At 44.6% G+C, this 17,006-nt stretch overlaps 1 protein-coding gene and 1 non-coding gene across 12 annotated transcripts in view; one reads left to right on the top strand and one right to left on the bottom strand.

Moving 5' to 3' along the window:
* The window catches only part of CEP192 (centrosomal protein 192), a 104,577-nt gene extending 90,722 nt beyond the window's left edge, over positions 1-13,855 (bottom strand). For 10 of the 11 annotated variants that reach the window (XR_003677247.2, XM_028480408.2, XM_028480409.2 and 7 more), the window contains exons 1-5: positions 13,778-13,855; positions 13,323-13,491; positions 7,741-7,911; positions 6,934-7,059; positions 1,601-1,776 (exon numbers count right to left, since the gene is read on the bottom strand). Coding sequence is in view for 9 of the 11 variants with exons in the window: in XM_028480408.2 (XP_028336209.1) it covers positions 1,601-1,776; positions 6,934-7,059; positions 7,741-7,907 (469 nt within the window). In the remaining 2 variants the exon portion in view is untranslated. Of the gene's footprint in view, positions 1-1,600; positions 1,777-6,933; positions 7,060-7,740; positions 7,912-13,322; positions 13,492-13,777 lie in introns of those variants that run through there. The other variant, XM_055080326.1, reaches the window with a different exon arrangement.
* On the top strand, positions 12,341-12,413 carry TRNAG-CCC (transfer RNA glycine (anticodon CCC)). The gene has a single exon. It is a non-coding gene; the product is annotated as a tRNA-Gly (tRNA).
* Positions 13,856-17,006: the final 3,151 nt, after the last annotated feature.

Genomic DNA, 17,006 nt, shown 5'->3' with positions numbered 1-17,006 from the left:
CTGGCTACTCTAATGCTGCTATGAACATTCATGTACACAAGTTTTAGTGTTGACACACATTTTCATTCCTCTTAGGTGTATGCCTAGGACTGGACTTGCTGGGTCATAGGGTAATGCTACGTTTAATGTTTTGAGGAACTGTCAAACTATCTTCCACAGCAGCAGCATCATCTTACATCCCGACGAGCAATGGGTGAGCGTCGCAGTTTCCAACCAATACTTGCTATTTCCCATCTTCTTGATTCTAGTAATTCCAGTGGGTGTGAATTGATCTCTCCTGGTTTTGAATTTCCCTGATGATTACAGCTGTTGAGCATCTTCTCATGTGTCTATTGGCCATCTGTACAACTTTTTTTTTTTTTTTTTTTCAGTACGTGGGCCTCTCACTGTTGTGGCCTCTCCCGTTGCGGAGCACAGGCTCCGGACGCACAGGCTCAGTGGCCATGGCTCACGGGCCCAGCCGCTCTGCAGCATGAGGGATCTTCCCGGACCGGGGCACGAACCCGTGTCCCCTGCATCGGCAGGTGGGCTCTCAACCACTGCACCACCAGGGAAGCCCTGTACAACTTCTTTATAGAAATGTGTACTGAAAAGCCTCTGCCATTTACAGTACTGGGTTATTTGTCTTTTTATTGAGCTATAACACTTCTCTACGTATTCTGGATGCTGGTCCCTGATCATATACATATGATTTGCAAACATATTCTCCCATCTTTGGGTTGTCTTTTCACTGTCTCAAAAGTGTCTATTGAAGCACAGAAGTTTTCAATTTTGAATAAGACCAATTTGTCTTACTTTCATTTCTTGTGTGAGGAGATAATCTAGTCTACTTTCATACATATACGACATTTTTCATCAAGAGAAATACAAACATCCTCTAAAAATTTTAACTTAGGAACAAAAATGACTGCTGACAAGAATACAAATTAATTGGTAGGGGAAATGTGACAGGTATATTAGAAACAGCCTCCTTGTCTTGAACATGACGTGTGTTGTGACCATCTGACAGCATGGTTTCCACAGGAAAGGAGATTTCAGCTTAATCAGTATGGATAATTAAGAGATTGATTAAGAGATCCTTTCCTATAAAAGTCTTATAAACATGGTATTAATAGGTAAGTGCCAAACCAAAGCATTTTCAGTTTATAGTATCATAGTTTAAGATAAACACTGGTCCAAAGACAAAAAAATAAGAAAGGAGATTAAAACTGTATGATACCACTTATATGTGGAATCTAAAAAATACAACAAACTAATGAATATAACAAAAAAGAAGCAGACTCACAGACAGAGAATAAAATAGTGGTTACCATTGGGGAGAGAGGAGGGGGAGGGGCATTACAGGAGTAAGGGATTAAGAGGAACAAACTATTAGCTATAAAATAAGCTACAAAAATATATTGTACAACATGGGGAATATAGCCAATATTTATAATATTTTATAATAAATGGAGTATAACCTTTAAAAATTGTGAATCACCAAACTACACACCTGTAACTTCTGTAATTTTGTACATCACCTATACTTCAATTAAAAAAATATTTTTAAAAAGGAAATTAAAATATATACATTAAGGAATGATTTCTAATAGTTCAGTACCTCGCTCCTGCTCCAGCGGTGAAATCCCATCAGAAGGTTCTTGGCTCTGAAAGGGTTTTGCAGCTCTAACGTGCTCCTCTTCCGTTCTTTCTCTATCACTTTGAAAAGCTGACTCTTTGAGGACAGCACCTGACAAATGTTGACCTTCTGTCTGATTCTTTTTCTTAGAAATAGAACTTTTAAATTAGGGAACAGAATAATAATGAAATATTAGTTATCTTAGGTGTAAATATCCATTAATCAGTTATTTCTTAAAAAGAAAAAATGGATACAGTGAAAAGAAACATTTCTGGGACCAGCCAGACGTCCTGGGGACGATACCATCATTTTGGGTCCAGTGATTTACATCTACCGAAGTCAAATATATTGCTACTCTGCCTCTCAAGTGATAAGAGGCAGAGTTTTCTTCTTTCCCAAGTATCTGTGAATCTATCACATCTAGAGAAAACCTCAGGCTTTTCAAAAAACAAGACAGACTTAAAGGATACTGTATATTTGCCAAATAGCTACTGCTCAGAACTACAAACGCTTTGAAGCTGTACTTTAGCCCCTGCCACTGTTCTATCATCATCTTCCATTTGCCTCTGTTGTTTCTATGGATGGAAAGATTCTTCCTTAAAGGCAACTTTCCACCCAACCTACTGCAAAAGCTCTTGGGTCTGTCCCCGCTCACCACAGCCATTTCACCAGCAGATGGAACTTCAGGAAAAAGCTGCTAAATGCAACAAATTCATCATGTGACAAACCCAGGGCCAGACTTAAATCTGGCCAGGATGAATGAAATGAAAATGGTTCTTTCACAGACTCCAAGCCCTAACCCTCTGCCCCTGAGGCAAACTCTAACTTTCCTCCCAGTTTCTCCACCTCTTTATTGCGGCTGTAATACACAGAGAGCCAATCACTTAATCCAAAGGTGCATATGCAGGCAGGTATAGGAAACCTTCACCCCAATCAAACAGAAGTAAGTAAAACAGAGGGCAAAGGGGACTTCCCTGGTGGCGCAGTGGTTAAGAATCCGCCTGCCAATGCAGGGGACACAGGTTCGAGCCCGGGTCCGGGAAGATCCCACATGCCGCACAATAACTAAGCCCATGTGCCATAACTACTGAGCCTGTGCTATAGCGCCTGCAAGCCACAACTACTGAGCCCGCGTGCGTACAGCCCGTGCTCCACAATAAGAAAAGCCACTGCAATGAGAAGCCCGCACACTGCAATGAAGAGTAGCCCCTGCTCACCGCGACTAGAGGAAGCCCGCGCAAAGCAACTGAAGACCCAACGCATCCAAAAATAAAATAAATTTATTTAAAACAAACAAACAAACAAACAAAAGCCAGGGGCGAGTGGAAAGGCTATAAATGGATACAAAGTCACGTGGTAGAGAAAACAGAAAAAGAGGTGGGGGGGGTGGTACACAGCAAAGGAAACCACAGGATGAAAAGGCAGCCTACTGAATGGGAGAAGATATCTGTCAGTCATATACCTAATAATGGGCTAACTCCCAAAATACACAAAGAACTCATACAACTCAATAGCAAAAACACAAACAACCTGATTAAAAAATGGGCTAAAGACCTGAATAGATATTTTTCCAAAGACATAGAGCTGGCCAACAGGTACATGAAAAGATGCTCAACATTGCTAATCACCAGGGAAATGCAAATCAAAACCACAATGAGGGACTTCCCTGGTGGCACACTGGTTAAGAATCCGCCTGCCAATGCAGGGAACACGAGTTCGAGCCCTGGTCCAGGAAGATCCCACATGCTGCGGAGCAACTAAGCCCGTGAGCCACAACTACTGAGCCTGCACTCTAGAGCCCGTGCTCTGCAACAAGAGAAGCCACCAAAATAAGAAGCCTGCGTGCCACAACAAAGAGTAGCCCCCGCTCGCCGCAACTAGAGAAAAAGCCCATGCACAGCAAAGAAGACCCAACGCAGCCAATAAATAAATAAATAAATAAAACCACAATGAGGTATTACCTCACGCCTGTCAGAATGGCTGTCATCAAAAAGACAACAAACAGCAAGTGCTGATGAGGATGTGGAGAAAAGGGAACCCTCCTACACTATTGTGGGACTGTAAATTGGTGCAGCTGCTGTAGAAAACAGCATGAAGGTTCCTCAAAAAATTAAATATAGAACTACTATATGATACAGCAATTCTGCTCCTGGGTATTTATCCAAAAATGAAAACACTAACTGGAAAAGATATATGCACCTGTGTTCACTGGAGCACCATTTACAATTGCCAAGATATGGAAGCAATCTATGTGCCCATCAATGGATGAACAAAGAAAATGTAGTGTGTGTGTACACACACACAATGGAATAGCACTACGCCATAAAAAAAATGAAATCTTGTCATTCACAACACTTGAATCTAGAAGGTATTAAGCTTAGTGAAGTAAGTCAGACAGAAAAAGATACTGTACGACCTTGTTTATAAATGGAATCTAAAAACACACAAACAAAAAAACCAAGCTCATGGATACGGAGAGCAAACTGGTGGTTCCTAGAGGCTGGGGTGGGGGGAGAAATGAGTGAAGGGGTACAAAAGGTATAAACTTCCAGTTATAAAATAAGCTCCTGGGCTTCCCTGGTGGCGCAGTGGTTGAGAGTCCGCCTGCCGATGCAGGGGACATGGGTTCGTGCCCCAGTCCAGGAAGATCCCACATGCCGTGGAGCGGCTAGGCCCGTGAGCCATGGCCGCTAAACCTGCGCGTCCGGAGCCTGTGCTCCGCAACGGGAGAGGCCACAACAGTGAGAGGCCCGCATACCACAAAAAAAAAAACACAAAAAAACACAAAAAAAACCAAACAAAAAAACCCTACAAACAATAAATGCTGGAGAGGGTATGGAGAAAAGGGAATCCTCTTGCACTGTTGGTGGGGATGTAAATTGATACAGCCATTATGGAGAACAGTATGGAGGTTCCTTAAAAAAACTAAAAATAAAACTACCATATGACCCAGAAATCCCATTACTGGACATATACCCTGAGAAAACCATAATTCAAAAAGAGTCATGTACCACAATGTTCATTGCAGCTCTATTTACAATAGCCAGGACATGGAAGCAACCTAAGTGTCCATCAACAGATGAATGGATAAAGAAGATGTGGCACATATATACAATGGAATATTACTCAGCCATAAAAAGAAACGAAATTGAGTTATTTGTAGTGAGGTGGATGGACCCAGAGTCTGTCACACAGAGTGAAGTAAGTTAGAAAGAGCAAAACAAATACCATGTGCTAACACATATATATGCAATCTTAAAAAAAAAATGGTTCTAATGAACCTAGGGGCAGGACAGGAATAAAGACACAGATGTAGAGACTGGACTTGAGGACATGGGGAGAGGGAAGGGTAAGCTGGGATGAAGTGAGAGAGTAGCACTGACATATATACACTACCAAATGTAAAACAGATAGCTAGTAGGAAGCAGCTGCATGGCACAGGGAGATCAGCTTGGTACTTTGAGACCTAGAGGGGTGGGATAAGGAGGGTGGGAGAGAGATGCAAGAGGGAGGGGATATGGGGATATACATATGCATATAGCTGATTCATTTTGTTACACAGCAGAAACTAACACAACACTGTAAAGCAATTGTACTCCAATAAAGATGTTAAAAATAAATAAATAAATAAAATGAAAACAAAAAACACGTTGAGAAAATGAACATACAGAGTTATTAACAACTTTAACATATAGAAAATGCTTATATCTAAACATCAAGAGGCAATTCACAACAAAAATGTAAGCAATGAATAAACATTAAATTATGTTCAATCCCATAAATACTCGATTATGAATTCAAACAGAATACTTTAAGACTGCCTGTAATACCACCATCAAGACATAACCACCATTTACATTTTGGTGTAAAGCCTTCCAGACTTACTTCTATTCACTTAGGCATGTGTATAAATTCTTTTACTTCTAAAATTGAGGATCAGGGGCTTCCCTGCTGGCATAGTGGTTAAGAATCTGCCTGTTAATACAAGAGACATGGGTTTGAGCCCTGGTCGGGGAAGATCCCACACGCTGCAGAGCAACTAAGCCCGTGTGCCACAACTACTGAGCCTGTGCTTTAGAGCCCGCGAGCCACAACTACTGAAGTCCGCGCACCTAGAGCCCATGCTTCGCAACAAGAGAAGCCACCGCAATGAGAAGCCCACGCACCACAATGAAGAGTAGCCCCCACTCGCTGAAACTAAAGAAAGCCCAGCAACAAGGACCCAACGAAGGAAGGGTGGGAGAGAGGGAGGGAGGGAGGAGGGAGGAAGGGAGGGAGGGAGGGAGGGAGGAAGAAAGGAAGAAAGAAAGAAAGAAAATAAATAAATAAATAAATAAATAAATAAATTAATTAATTAATTTAAAATTGAGGATCAAAAGTAACACCACCAAATGTCAGGGAGGGCTCAGAGAAGCAGGCATTCTCATGCACATCTTCTAATGGGAATGTAAACTGGTACAAATCTTTCAAAGAGCAATGTGGTAATCCGCAGTGGTCTTTAAATATTCTTAACTCAGCTATTTTGATCCTAGGATTTTATCTGAATAAAATAACCTACTAGATGCAAAATGTATGTATAAATAAGGAAGTTCACTAAATTTATAATAGTAAAATTCCAATCATTAAGTGCCTAACATGGTGCAGCCATTAACATTATGATCCATACTTACATTAATTGTAATGGAAAAATGACACAATCATTAATTTTTAAAAGTTATAAAGAGTATGTACAGTTTAATCCTATTATTGTTAAAAAAATTAATACAGATGTACACGTACATGTGCGTAGAAAATAGTCTAGCAGACTAAAAAAGATAATCAGAGCTTCCCTGGTGGCACAGTGGTTGAGAGTCCGCCTGCTGATGCAGGGGACACGGGTTCGTGCCCCGGTCCGGGAAAATCCCACATGCCGCGGAGCAGCTAGGCTCGTGAGCCATGGCCGCTGAGCCTGCACGTCCGGAGCCTGTGTGCTCCACAACGGGAGAGGCCACAACAGTGAGAGGCCCGTGTACCACCAAAAAAAAAAAAAAAAAAAAAAAAAAGATAATGTCTCTTCTCCAGTTACTGGGATGACAGGCCTTTGTTGTCTGCCTTATAATTGCCTGTATTTTATAATTTTTCAATGAGCATGTATTACTCTTGGAATCAGAAAAAGATTTTGAAAGACTAAAAATGTTTGCGATTAATATCATACAAAGAAAACTGTTAAAATTCTTATAAACGATAAGAGACACAATCACAATGTGTTCATTTCCCACAAGACTACGTGAAACTCACTCTTAACACAGTGAAAGCAAGATGAAGTAAGAACTCACTCATCATCCGGGAAGACAAGCTGTAACCTCTCTCTTGGTTCAGCTTCACTCTGGCTACTGGGAGACGACTCTGATGGAACTGAAAACTTCCCTTCCACTAAATAAGATGCCTGGACATCAGAATTCCTACACACAAAATTTTGTTTTGTTAATAACTAAATTATACACATGTAAAATTCACCATGACATAGGACTGTATGACTGTAAAACCAACCTCCAGAGGGTAAAAACAAATAGCATCCCCAATGTTCAAAACCATCACCTTATGTGCAAAGCACTTGAAACCTGTGCAGCAGCAGAATGTGTGTATTAAACAAGAGAGCTGTGGAAATCTTAAAGCTAAAAGTTTTTAAAGAGTTCATCCAACCCCTTCATTCCAAAGGTAAAGATGGTGCTCCATACAGAATGTTTAGGTTAGGAGGACGGGAGAGTGGTTAGATATTCAGGCATAGGTAAACTTTACACGTTACATAAGATGAGTGAACTACACACATCACATTTAGGGGTGCAGCTCAAATCACCAGCCACCAGGTGGCTGAACTAATACAAAGCCAATATACCACGGACAGAAAGACCATTGGTAGGCCAAAAGGTCACTGGCGTTCAATCCCAAACCTACCCACCCACCACTGATAAGGCGATAAAACAGGAAAGAGATGGTTTTATCTTCTATGTTGATTTTACATAAATGGTCATCTGCCTCAGATAAAGCTAAAGCTCAAGCTTGGCTGAAAAATTTCACAGAAGTATCAGTGTATAGTAGGCTTTAAGAATCTAAAAAAAATCATCTGTTCAAACAATTCTTACCTGTTATCAGTGCTGGATCTATTTCTAGCAAGCGTTGAAACAGCAACAGGCAAGCCAAGATTTGAAGAAAGAGTGACATTTTCCAAAATCTCACTATTACCACCAAGTAATGAATTGGTTAAAAAGCTTGGAAATGACTCATCAGCTATACCTCGAAAATCTTCCATCTCACTGCAACAATAAAAGTATTCTTATAAATCATATATTACCATAAAACTTTTTCAAACGATTGAGAGTACAAGTCCCATAAATCTTAGAAAACTGATAAAATCCTTTTTTTGGAACAGCTCTAAGAGGGGATACTATAGCTGAGAATATAAACATCAAACTATCTTCTTATAATTAACATAATAATGAAACACAACAGCTTAATTTACTCTTGGATTTTGAATTTATCGAACAAAGAATCGAAGAAGGCACAGCACTAATGGCATATACAGACAATTTCTGGACATTATACAAGCTGGGCACACATTCTAACAGGGAATAGAATAAATAGAACTAGCAAAATCTAGTCCCTGATTTCAAAGATTAAGGATGAATAAATGGTTTAAAAAGTGAGTCTAGGGACCTCCCTGATGGCGCAGTGGTTAAGAATCCGGCTGTCAACGCAGGGGACATGAGTTCAATCTCTGGCCGGGGAAGATCCCACATGCCTTGAAGCAACTAAGCACGCGTGCCACAACTACTGAGCTCGAGTGCTGCAACTACTGAAGCCGCGTGCCTAGAGCCCGTGCTACACAACAAGAGAAGCCACTGCAATGAGAAGCCCTGCACCACAACGAAGAGTAGCCCCTGCTCGCCGAAACTAGAGAAAGCCCGCACACAGCCACGAAGACCCGATGCAGCCAAAAAATTCAAACAAACAAACAAACAAATAAATAAAGTGAGTCTAGGGCATTCCCTGGCGGTCCAGTGGTTAGGACTCGGTACTTTCACTGCTGAGGGCCCGGGTTCAATCCCTGGTCAGGGAACTAAGATCTCACAAGCTGTGCGGTGCAGCCAACAACACCAAAAAAAAAGTGAGTCTGTTCAAAGAAAAAATTTAAGTTACATAAAGCATATTTAGGGACTTCCCTGGTGGCAGAGCGGTTAAGAATCCGCTTGCCAACACAGGGGACAAGGGTTCGTTCCTGTTCCGGGAAGATCCCACATGCCGTGGAGCAACTAAGCCCGTGCGCCACAACTACCGAGCCTGCATGCCACAACTACTGAATCCCACGCACCTAGAGCCAGTGCTCCACAAGGAGAGAAGCCACCACAATGAAGAGTAGCCCCCGCTTGCGCAACTAGAGAAAGCCCACACGTAGCAAAGAAGACCCAACGCAGCCAAAAATAAAAAAAGATAAAAATAAAATAAAGTATATTTGGCACATGGACAAGGCAAAAATGGTAAAAGTGGCACACAAAGGCTAAGTCTGGAAAACACTGGCACAGTCTGTACTACTGATAGAGAACCTACAGTGCATGCTGGCCACTAGTTCGATGGACCCTGATCTCAGAACTCAGGAGATGTTACTCAATTTTAAAAATATTTCAGAGTGCTTATCATGTAAGGGCTGTGTGGAATTCAGTGAAGAAAATAATTAAATCAGGAAAGACTCAAGAAATGAGAGGATATTGGCCCTATACCTTGAAGAATGAGCAGGACTTTTCAGGCAAAGTAGGAGATAAGAGGCCTTTTAAAGGTGACAAATAAACATAGCAATGGTGGAAAAGAATTAAAATTTATTGCATACCTACTACCTTAACACACTTATCCTCATTTTACAAAAGAAGAAACAAACTCAGAGATTAAACTAGCTAAACTGACCCAAGGTTGTGCAATTAGTAAGATTCGCGCCCAGGTATGGCTCCAAACTCTGCTCTAAGTGCTGAGGGTGTGGTGGCCATAGCAGGTGCTCCACCATATTCGAGCAACGGGTGAGTAAAACCACGGAGCCAGATCCTACAAGCCTTAAATGGTGTATTAGGAAGTCTGGCCTGATCCCATCAGCTGAAAGGAGAGGAAGGGAGAGGGCTTAGCACCTGGATGGATATTCTAAGAGCTGCCACTACTGATGAGACGGACGACAATGCAGGACTGTGCTGGGGTCGGTGGCAAATCACTGACGTGTGAGATTAGATATTATGGGCGGGCTAATTTACTCTACAAAGTAGGAAAAGCCTTAAGACCACTAGAAACCTACTAAACTTACCGGATCACAGATGAAGGATCCACACTCCTGGCAGAAGCCCAGCCCTTCCATTCCAACACCTGCCTCTCCTCCTCGACACTGTAGCATCTCTCGGGGCAGTCCTCCCCATGAGCACAAGAAGCCTTCCTCGACCTCAGCCCTGCTATCCCCTCACAGCTACCGCCACCTACATCTGCACTCCCTCTACCACCCAGACCTCCAATACAAGTCACTACCGGTCTCCAAGCTCCACCCCTCATCCAAGCCCACTCCCAGCTGGCTTCCATCCCACGGCCCCACCAAGGGCTTGTCAACATCACCACTGATCTCCCTGTTGCCAAACCCATAACCCCACGGTCAATTTTCAGTCCTTCTCGTCTTGGACCTAACAGAATCGAATTCACACTCCTTCCTCACAGAAATACTTTCTTCACCTCATTTCCAAAGCACCGCTGTAGGCTCTTCCTCCTCCTTCTCTCCCAGACCTCCACACAGCGAGGGCTCCAGGGCTGGCTCCTGGGTCTCCACCATCTACCCAGCCTCTCTGGATGAGTGCCCTCAGTTTGAAAGTTTTAAATCCCATATGAAACTTGTATCTCCAGCCTGGGTCTCTCCCCTGAACCTCAGATGTTCAACTACCTACCTGACATTTTCACTTAGGTATCTAACAAGCACCTAAAACATCAATCTTGATTCCATCTCACTGCAACCCCCTCAAGAAAAGCCTACTCTTCTATCTTCCCCACAGAGAAAACAACAAGTCCATTCTCTAGTTGCTCAGACCAAACCATCAGTGTGCAATCCCTCAGCAAATCCCAATGGCTACACCACAACCATATAACCAGAACCTGCCATTTCTCACGACTCCCGGTTGCTACTGCCATGGTCAAGCCACACCCTCTCTGACCGGGACCCTCCCTGCAAGAGCCTCTATCTTCCTCCCCAGACTACCCTCCACACACTCAGGTTACCCAGTCAAACAAGCCAAACACTCACTGCTTAGCTCAGAACACTCCACTGGCTTCCCATCTCACTGAGAAAGTCAGTCTTGCTGGCAACGGGGGACTGAGTAACTCTGACCTGGGACCTCCCGCTCCTCTCCCTCGCTCCCTCCATCCCAGCCACCCTGACCTCGCTGCCGTCCCTGGAACCCATGGAGGCTCCTGCGCCTTCAATTCTTTCACGTCGCTGTGTAAATGTCCATTTTCCCACCAACGTGTACAGTCAGGCTCAGCATGCCAATCTCCTTGCCCTGCTTCCTTTTCTTTTTTCTGTAGTGCTATATAGTTCACCAGTTTAACTATTCCTCACCCCACATTAGAATGTAAGTGCCATGAGGACAGGGACTTGACCTGTTTTACCAGTGAATTCCTATCTAGAGCAGTGCCTTGCACAGAGTAGACCCTCAATAAATTTGCTGAATGAATGAAGATTTTCAAACTGGGTCAAACCCAGCAAACTTATCACCAGCTATCACGTAAGCACCCTCCTCTCAGACCACAGCCCAGTGTTTTCCATGTCTAACTATCTACATTTCCTCTGCTCAATTTCTACAAACACTTTCAAACTCTCCCACAACAGGACGCAGGAGGTGGAAAACCTGTGCCCACCCTTCCTTTGCACCTCTGCACCACCTTCTCTTCACAGCCAAGCATCTCACCTGACAGCCTCCCCTTCCAAGTTAGGGACACCCAGGATCCTGACCTCAGCTCTGTCACTCAGTGCACATCTTATACAGACAAATCTCAAACTCAAATGCCTTCAGGAACACACACGGTCAGACAACAGGAAAATACAGACTCCACCTGAACCCATTTAAACACTTAGTAAAAACACTGTTGCCAATCAAAACACATCTAGTGGAGCCTATTCCTGAGGGCAAAACAGGTCTTGTCTAAAACAATCCCTGAGTCATTCTACATCTTTCTGACTCTATTACCATCCTACCCTACTGAAAAACCTCCTAACCAGTCTTCACAGTCCAATTCTTGCCACTCTACAATTAATTCTCCACATGGCAATCAAACGGATCGTAAACCATAAGCTAGGTACCATACTCTTCCTGAAAACTTCAGTGAGCCACCTCATCTGCACACCCCAGCCTCACTCACCACATAACGGCTTTTCTGTTCCTATAATACTCAAGCCCATCCCCATCTCAGGGCCTAGAATACTCTTCTAGATGTCTGCACAGCTAGCTCCTTCCTGACATTCACCTCAATTCAAAGCTCACCTTCTAAGAGAGTTGACCCCTTATTATGAAGTCAAATGTACCCCAGAGTCCATAGTCATTTTAATTTCTGCCAGCACTGATCACTGTCTGTTTTCGTATTTGTCTGTCTTCTTCCACTGAAAAGATTTCTCCCTAAGAGCAGAAACTTTGCCTATCGTCCATCAATCTTTAAACTCCTGCACAGGGGACTTCCCTGGTGGTCCAGTGGCTAAGACTCTGCACTCCCAATGCAGGGGGCCCGGGTTCGATCCCTGGTCAGGGAACTAGATCCTGCATGCTGCAACTAAGACCCAGTGCAGCTAAATATATAAATAAATAAATATTTTTTAAAAATAAAATAAATTCCTACACAAGTCTTTCAAGCAGCCTCCTCACATCTAGTCTTGTAGTTACTAAGTTACTCATTCACTTACAAATATATATACCACATCAAAATGTATACCATCTCTTTAAGGGTTATTTCCACTTAGAAAGAATCAAATCCAAGAAAATCCAGATATTAAGCAAAAATCATTCATGCAACAATCATTATCAAAAACAAACAGTGAAAGACACTCTGCTTGGCTGTGTGAAGCAACAATAAATAAGGTGGCTCCCCTCAGAAAGCTGACAATCCCTACCCACTATGATACAGTGCTAAGTGTAGGAACAGAGCTTTGCTGTGGGTGCAACAGTAACACAATCCAGGGGAAGATTCCTCCAGATGTAATCTAACGCCCAGTCTCTCTTTTCCAGAAAGGACTACACTTGTTCTAAGCCATCTATGGACATGCCACATTCCTAAAGCTTTCCTAGAAGGGAAGATGCCCTAACTTCCGTCCCTATTGCATTACCCAGCCCTCCTCCTCAACTAAAACGAAGACAATACAATATTATCTTTCCTTTTACTGCATTTGAACTAAGCAGCTAGCTTTGGGATTTCTCTTGGTATGTCCTTAAAGCAGTAACTTCAAAAGATCCTGCTCGAGTTTACTGATATTTAATTGGTTTAATTTCATGCCTGGATACATAAAATATCATCTGCTGTAGTTGTCGACTGGAAGCCTACGTGCACAACTGAACACACTTGCAAGTGTGAGCTGTGGGAAAAAGCCAAAGTCAAACTTCCCCAACGTTCTAAGATACGCTTTACCATTAGGTAGGCATCTAGCATAACAGTTTTCAAAACTTACCGTAAACTTTGCTCTAAAAACTGGAATCCGGAGAAAAAGTTGACCTCGGAGCAGTGAAAACTCCAGTCGAATGACCTCAAAATGGTAACAGCGAGTGAAAACAGTCATGAAAACAGCTGTCCTCCAGGCGACGATCTCGAAAGGGACCTCATGCTTCAACGAACAAAGTCTGCCGTTGGGAGAAAACAAAAGCAAAGCGACCTCAAACACTGTCACCTTTCCCGTTTTTCCGTGAAACGACCCGCAAGAGGCCGGGAGCCAAGGGGACACGGCCGCACCCGCCGGTCAGCAGCGCGTCACCCCCGCCCGGCCCGGCCCGCGAGCGGGCAGCGCCGCGTTGGGGAGACAGGAACCAGGCCCCGGACAAAAGACCCGAGTCCCGGAGGCTCCGCTCTCACGGCAGCCAGACTCGCCCGCCCCGCCCGCCGCCCCCGGCCCCCCGGACGACCCCTCACCGAGCCCGCAACACCGACCGCGAACGCCCAGCCGGCGGAACGTCTGCAAAAAAGAGGTCTGGCGCCCTGCGCCTCCTCCAGTGCGCGTGCGCGCGTCCCCACACGGCGGCCGGCCGTACCGTGCGCCCCTCGGGTTTACGTCGGTTCGCGACACGGACCGAGGGGCGGGGACTCCAAGCCGGCTTTGGATTGGACAGCGCGAAGGGGCGAGCCCGCTGATTGGACGAGGGCGGGCATCCCGGATTTGAAGCGGGAAGCCGCGCCCGGCCCGGAAGCGCCGCGCCTGGCGCCTCGCCCACCGGAGGACGCCACGCCTCCCTGACCTGGTGCTGCGGAGCAGCGGCGCTCGCCTAGAGCACAGACAGCTACTTCAGGTGGACCAGGCATCCGACACACCCCGAGTTCGGAAGTGTTGGCACTGTCCCTACGGGAGCGGATGCTGACGTGTGGTCACCTGCCGCACGTTTACACCGACAGTGCTGCGGTTAGGAAGTCATCCCCGGGGTCCGCGCTACACCAAGTCGCCCATGGGGCGCAGTAAGGTTGGTCCCGGTTGAAGAGGGGCGAGGAGATGAGACGGTGCGTTCCTAATTACCTTCCTCTATTTCCCGTTCTCCTTAGGCCACGAGTCCCATCACCAACGCCTGCTCACCACGAGGCCCTAACTACTGCTTTACTGAAACCACACCTTTCACTTTTCTTTATCTCAGAATTTCTTCCCTACAGTTCCTCTTTAACAAAGTTAACTCCTTAACTGCATCCATTGAATAGCTGTTGAATGTTGACGATGCACACTTGGGAGTTCAACAGTCCCTACTCCTCATTTTAGCCTGGTAGGAAAAGACATCTGCTTATCACTTAACTTTCTACCTCCTCCAAAATATTGCTCAACAATCATTCCTGGATGCCCTCTTCACTCTCTTCCTTTCTCTCTGCCTTTGGAAATGCTGCATCTCTCTGCAAAAAATAAACCACCCTGGCTTCCCTGGTGGCGCAGTGGTTAAGAATCTGCTTGCCAATGCAGTGGACACGGGTTCGAGCCCTGGTCTGAAGCCCGCGCACCTAGAGCCTGTGCTCTGCAACAAGAGAAGCCACCGCAAAGAGAAGCCTGCACACTGCAACGAAGAGTAGCATCTGCTCTCTGCAACTAGTGCTACAAATACTGAGCCTGCGCTCTAGAGCCTGCGAGCCACAACTGCTGAAGCCCGCGTGCCTAGAGCCCGTGCTCTGCAACAAGAGAAGCCTCTGCTCTCTGCAACTAGAGAAAAGCCCACGCGTAGCAACAAAGACCCAACGCAGCCAAAAATAAATAAAACAAATAAATTTTTAAAAAAAATGAATAAGACACCCACCCTTCCATGATTCCATTTTATCATACAAAGACCATTCTGTCTCTCCTATCCTTAACTGCCTCCTTTCACACCTCATTGTCACTCATTCTGTTTCTGGCTTGGCCCTGAGTAGTACTTCCACACTCGTTTATCAGGACTGGCCTCCTGTCAAACTCAGTGATGTCTCCGCAGTTCTCTTGACATCTCATGAAACCTTCCCGCCTTGGCATTTAACTACGCCTGTTCTACCTCTGTCCACACTCAATGAACAAAGATTAAATGGTGAAAAAATCTCAATATTTTCTGAATCTTGAAAAACAAATCATATCCTTAGCTCTAGAGCTGAAAGGATGCTATTTGAGTGTAATGAGCAACGCTCTGCCTACACCATGGCCACATGCTGGCAGTGAACTGCTGGAATGTGTCCCATGTTCCAGACTGTCACTTGTCCTGAATCCCTTGTACCCAACTCACTGTCCTTCCTTCATAAAGATCAAGTGACCGGAGGTCTCCCCATGGCACCAGCAACCTGATAGTGACAGGGATCTACACTCCAAAGTATGTGCAGGAGAAGAGCCTTAACTGTGATGCCAGACTGCCCAAATCTCAATGCTCTCAATTCCTAACTGTGCAGCCTCGCACAAAGAGCTTAAACCTGCAGGTGTCCTCATGTGTAAAACGGGGATAATCAGAGCACTTGCCTCAGAGTTTGCTGTGAGGATGAAGTCAGTTAACTTGCATCTAGAAGAGCACTGGCACATGGAGGCACTCAGCAACATTAGCTATTATCTGATCAACTGAAAAGGAGGAGTAGACCTCCCAGTGAATTCCAAATCTCCAATTCCAGGAAGAGCTTGAAGTGGCCCCATGGCCAAGGGTAGCTTCCAGGGAATTAGAAGTGACACCCGTCCAGTTAGGAAAGGCAGACGTCTCACGTGGCTTCCCTTTACCAACTGCTCTGAGTGGTAACACCTCAATCTCCAATATCCAGCACCTTCTAGTGTGACCACAAGGTACGCGTCCAGGTTAATCTCCCACTAGCTCCCCAAACGAACCTTGTTCTTTCATTGGACTAAAACTTAATCCTCTGCCTGCACATGCCCTGTCCTCTTCTACATTTGGGCCATCACCCTGGACTCCGCCCTCTTCCACTTTAAGTACTCCAACATGTCACAATCCCACATCCCTTCCAAATCCTGCTGACTCATATAAATCACTTTCTTTAATGCCTCCTATACCGTTCAACCTTTATTATAAAGCTGAATCCTCATTACCCTTTGTAAATTCTGTAAATGCCTTCTCCCACTAGAATGAATGTGTGCCGACTACCTTTCTGTTTTTTTTACATATCCTAAAGTGTTTAGCACAGTATCTTGCATATAGAAGATGTCCAATGTTCACTAAATGGGAGGGCCTGTCTCAATTCAATACCCCATCCTACCCCATGTACCTCTATAATGACTGAAATCTAAAAGACTTGAATTCTTAATTCTGAGCTAGATCCAGACAAAGTGAGACCTCTTGCTTTGAAACTCAACAAGTCTACTGGTCTAAAACAAGTCCTTTAACAGAAGGAAGACCTTGCCTTAAATTAAAATACAATATACTTTATAAGCTCTTTATCCTTTGCATGTTAAGAAGCTCTAGGGGTTTGACAGGAAAGTGTCTATTGATAGGAGAGTGTCTTTGAAAATTAGATTATAAATTATAATATACATTTATAACAACTATACCATCTGTGTGATTAGCTGATAGACACATGAAATGCTGTTCAAATAGTAGTTCAAGGGGCTTCTCTGGTGGCGCAGTGGTTGCGCGTCCGCCTGCCGATGCAGGGGAACCGGGTTCGCGCCCCGGTCTGGGAGGATCCCACATGCCGCGGAGCGGCTGGGCCCGTG

Source organism: Physeter macrocephalus, chromosome 19, assembly GCF_002837175.3.
Source record: "Physeter macrocephalus isolate SW-GA chromosome 19, ASM283717v5, whole genome shotgun sequence".
NCBI lineage: Eukaryota > Metazoa > Chordata > Mammalia > Artiodactyla > Physeteridae > Physeter > Physeter macrocephalus.
The sequence above is the reverse complement of the archived record's forward strand: the minus strand, read 5'-3'. Positions and strand labels throughout refer to the sequence as shown.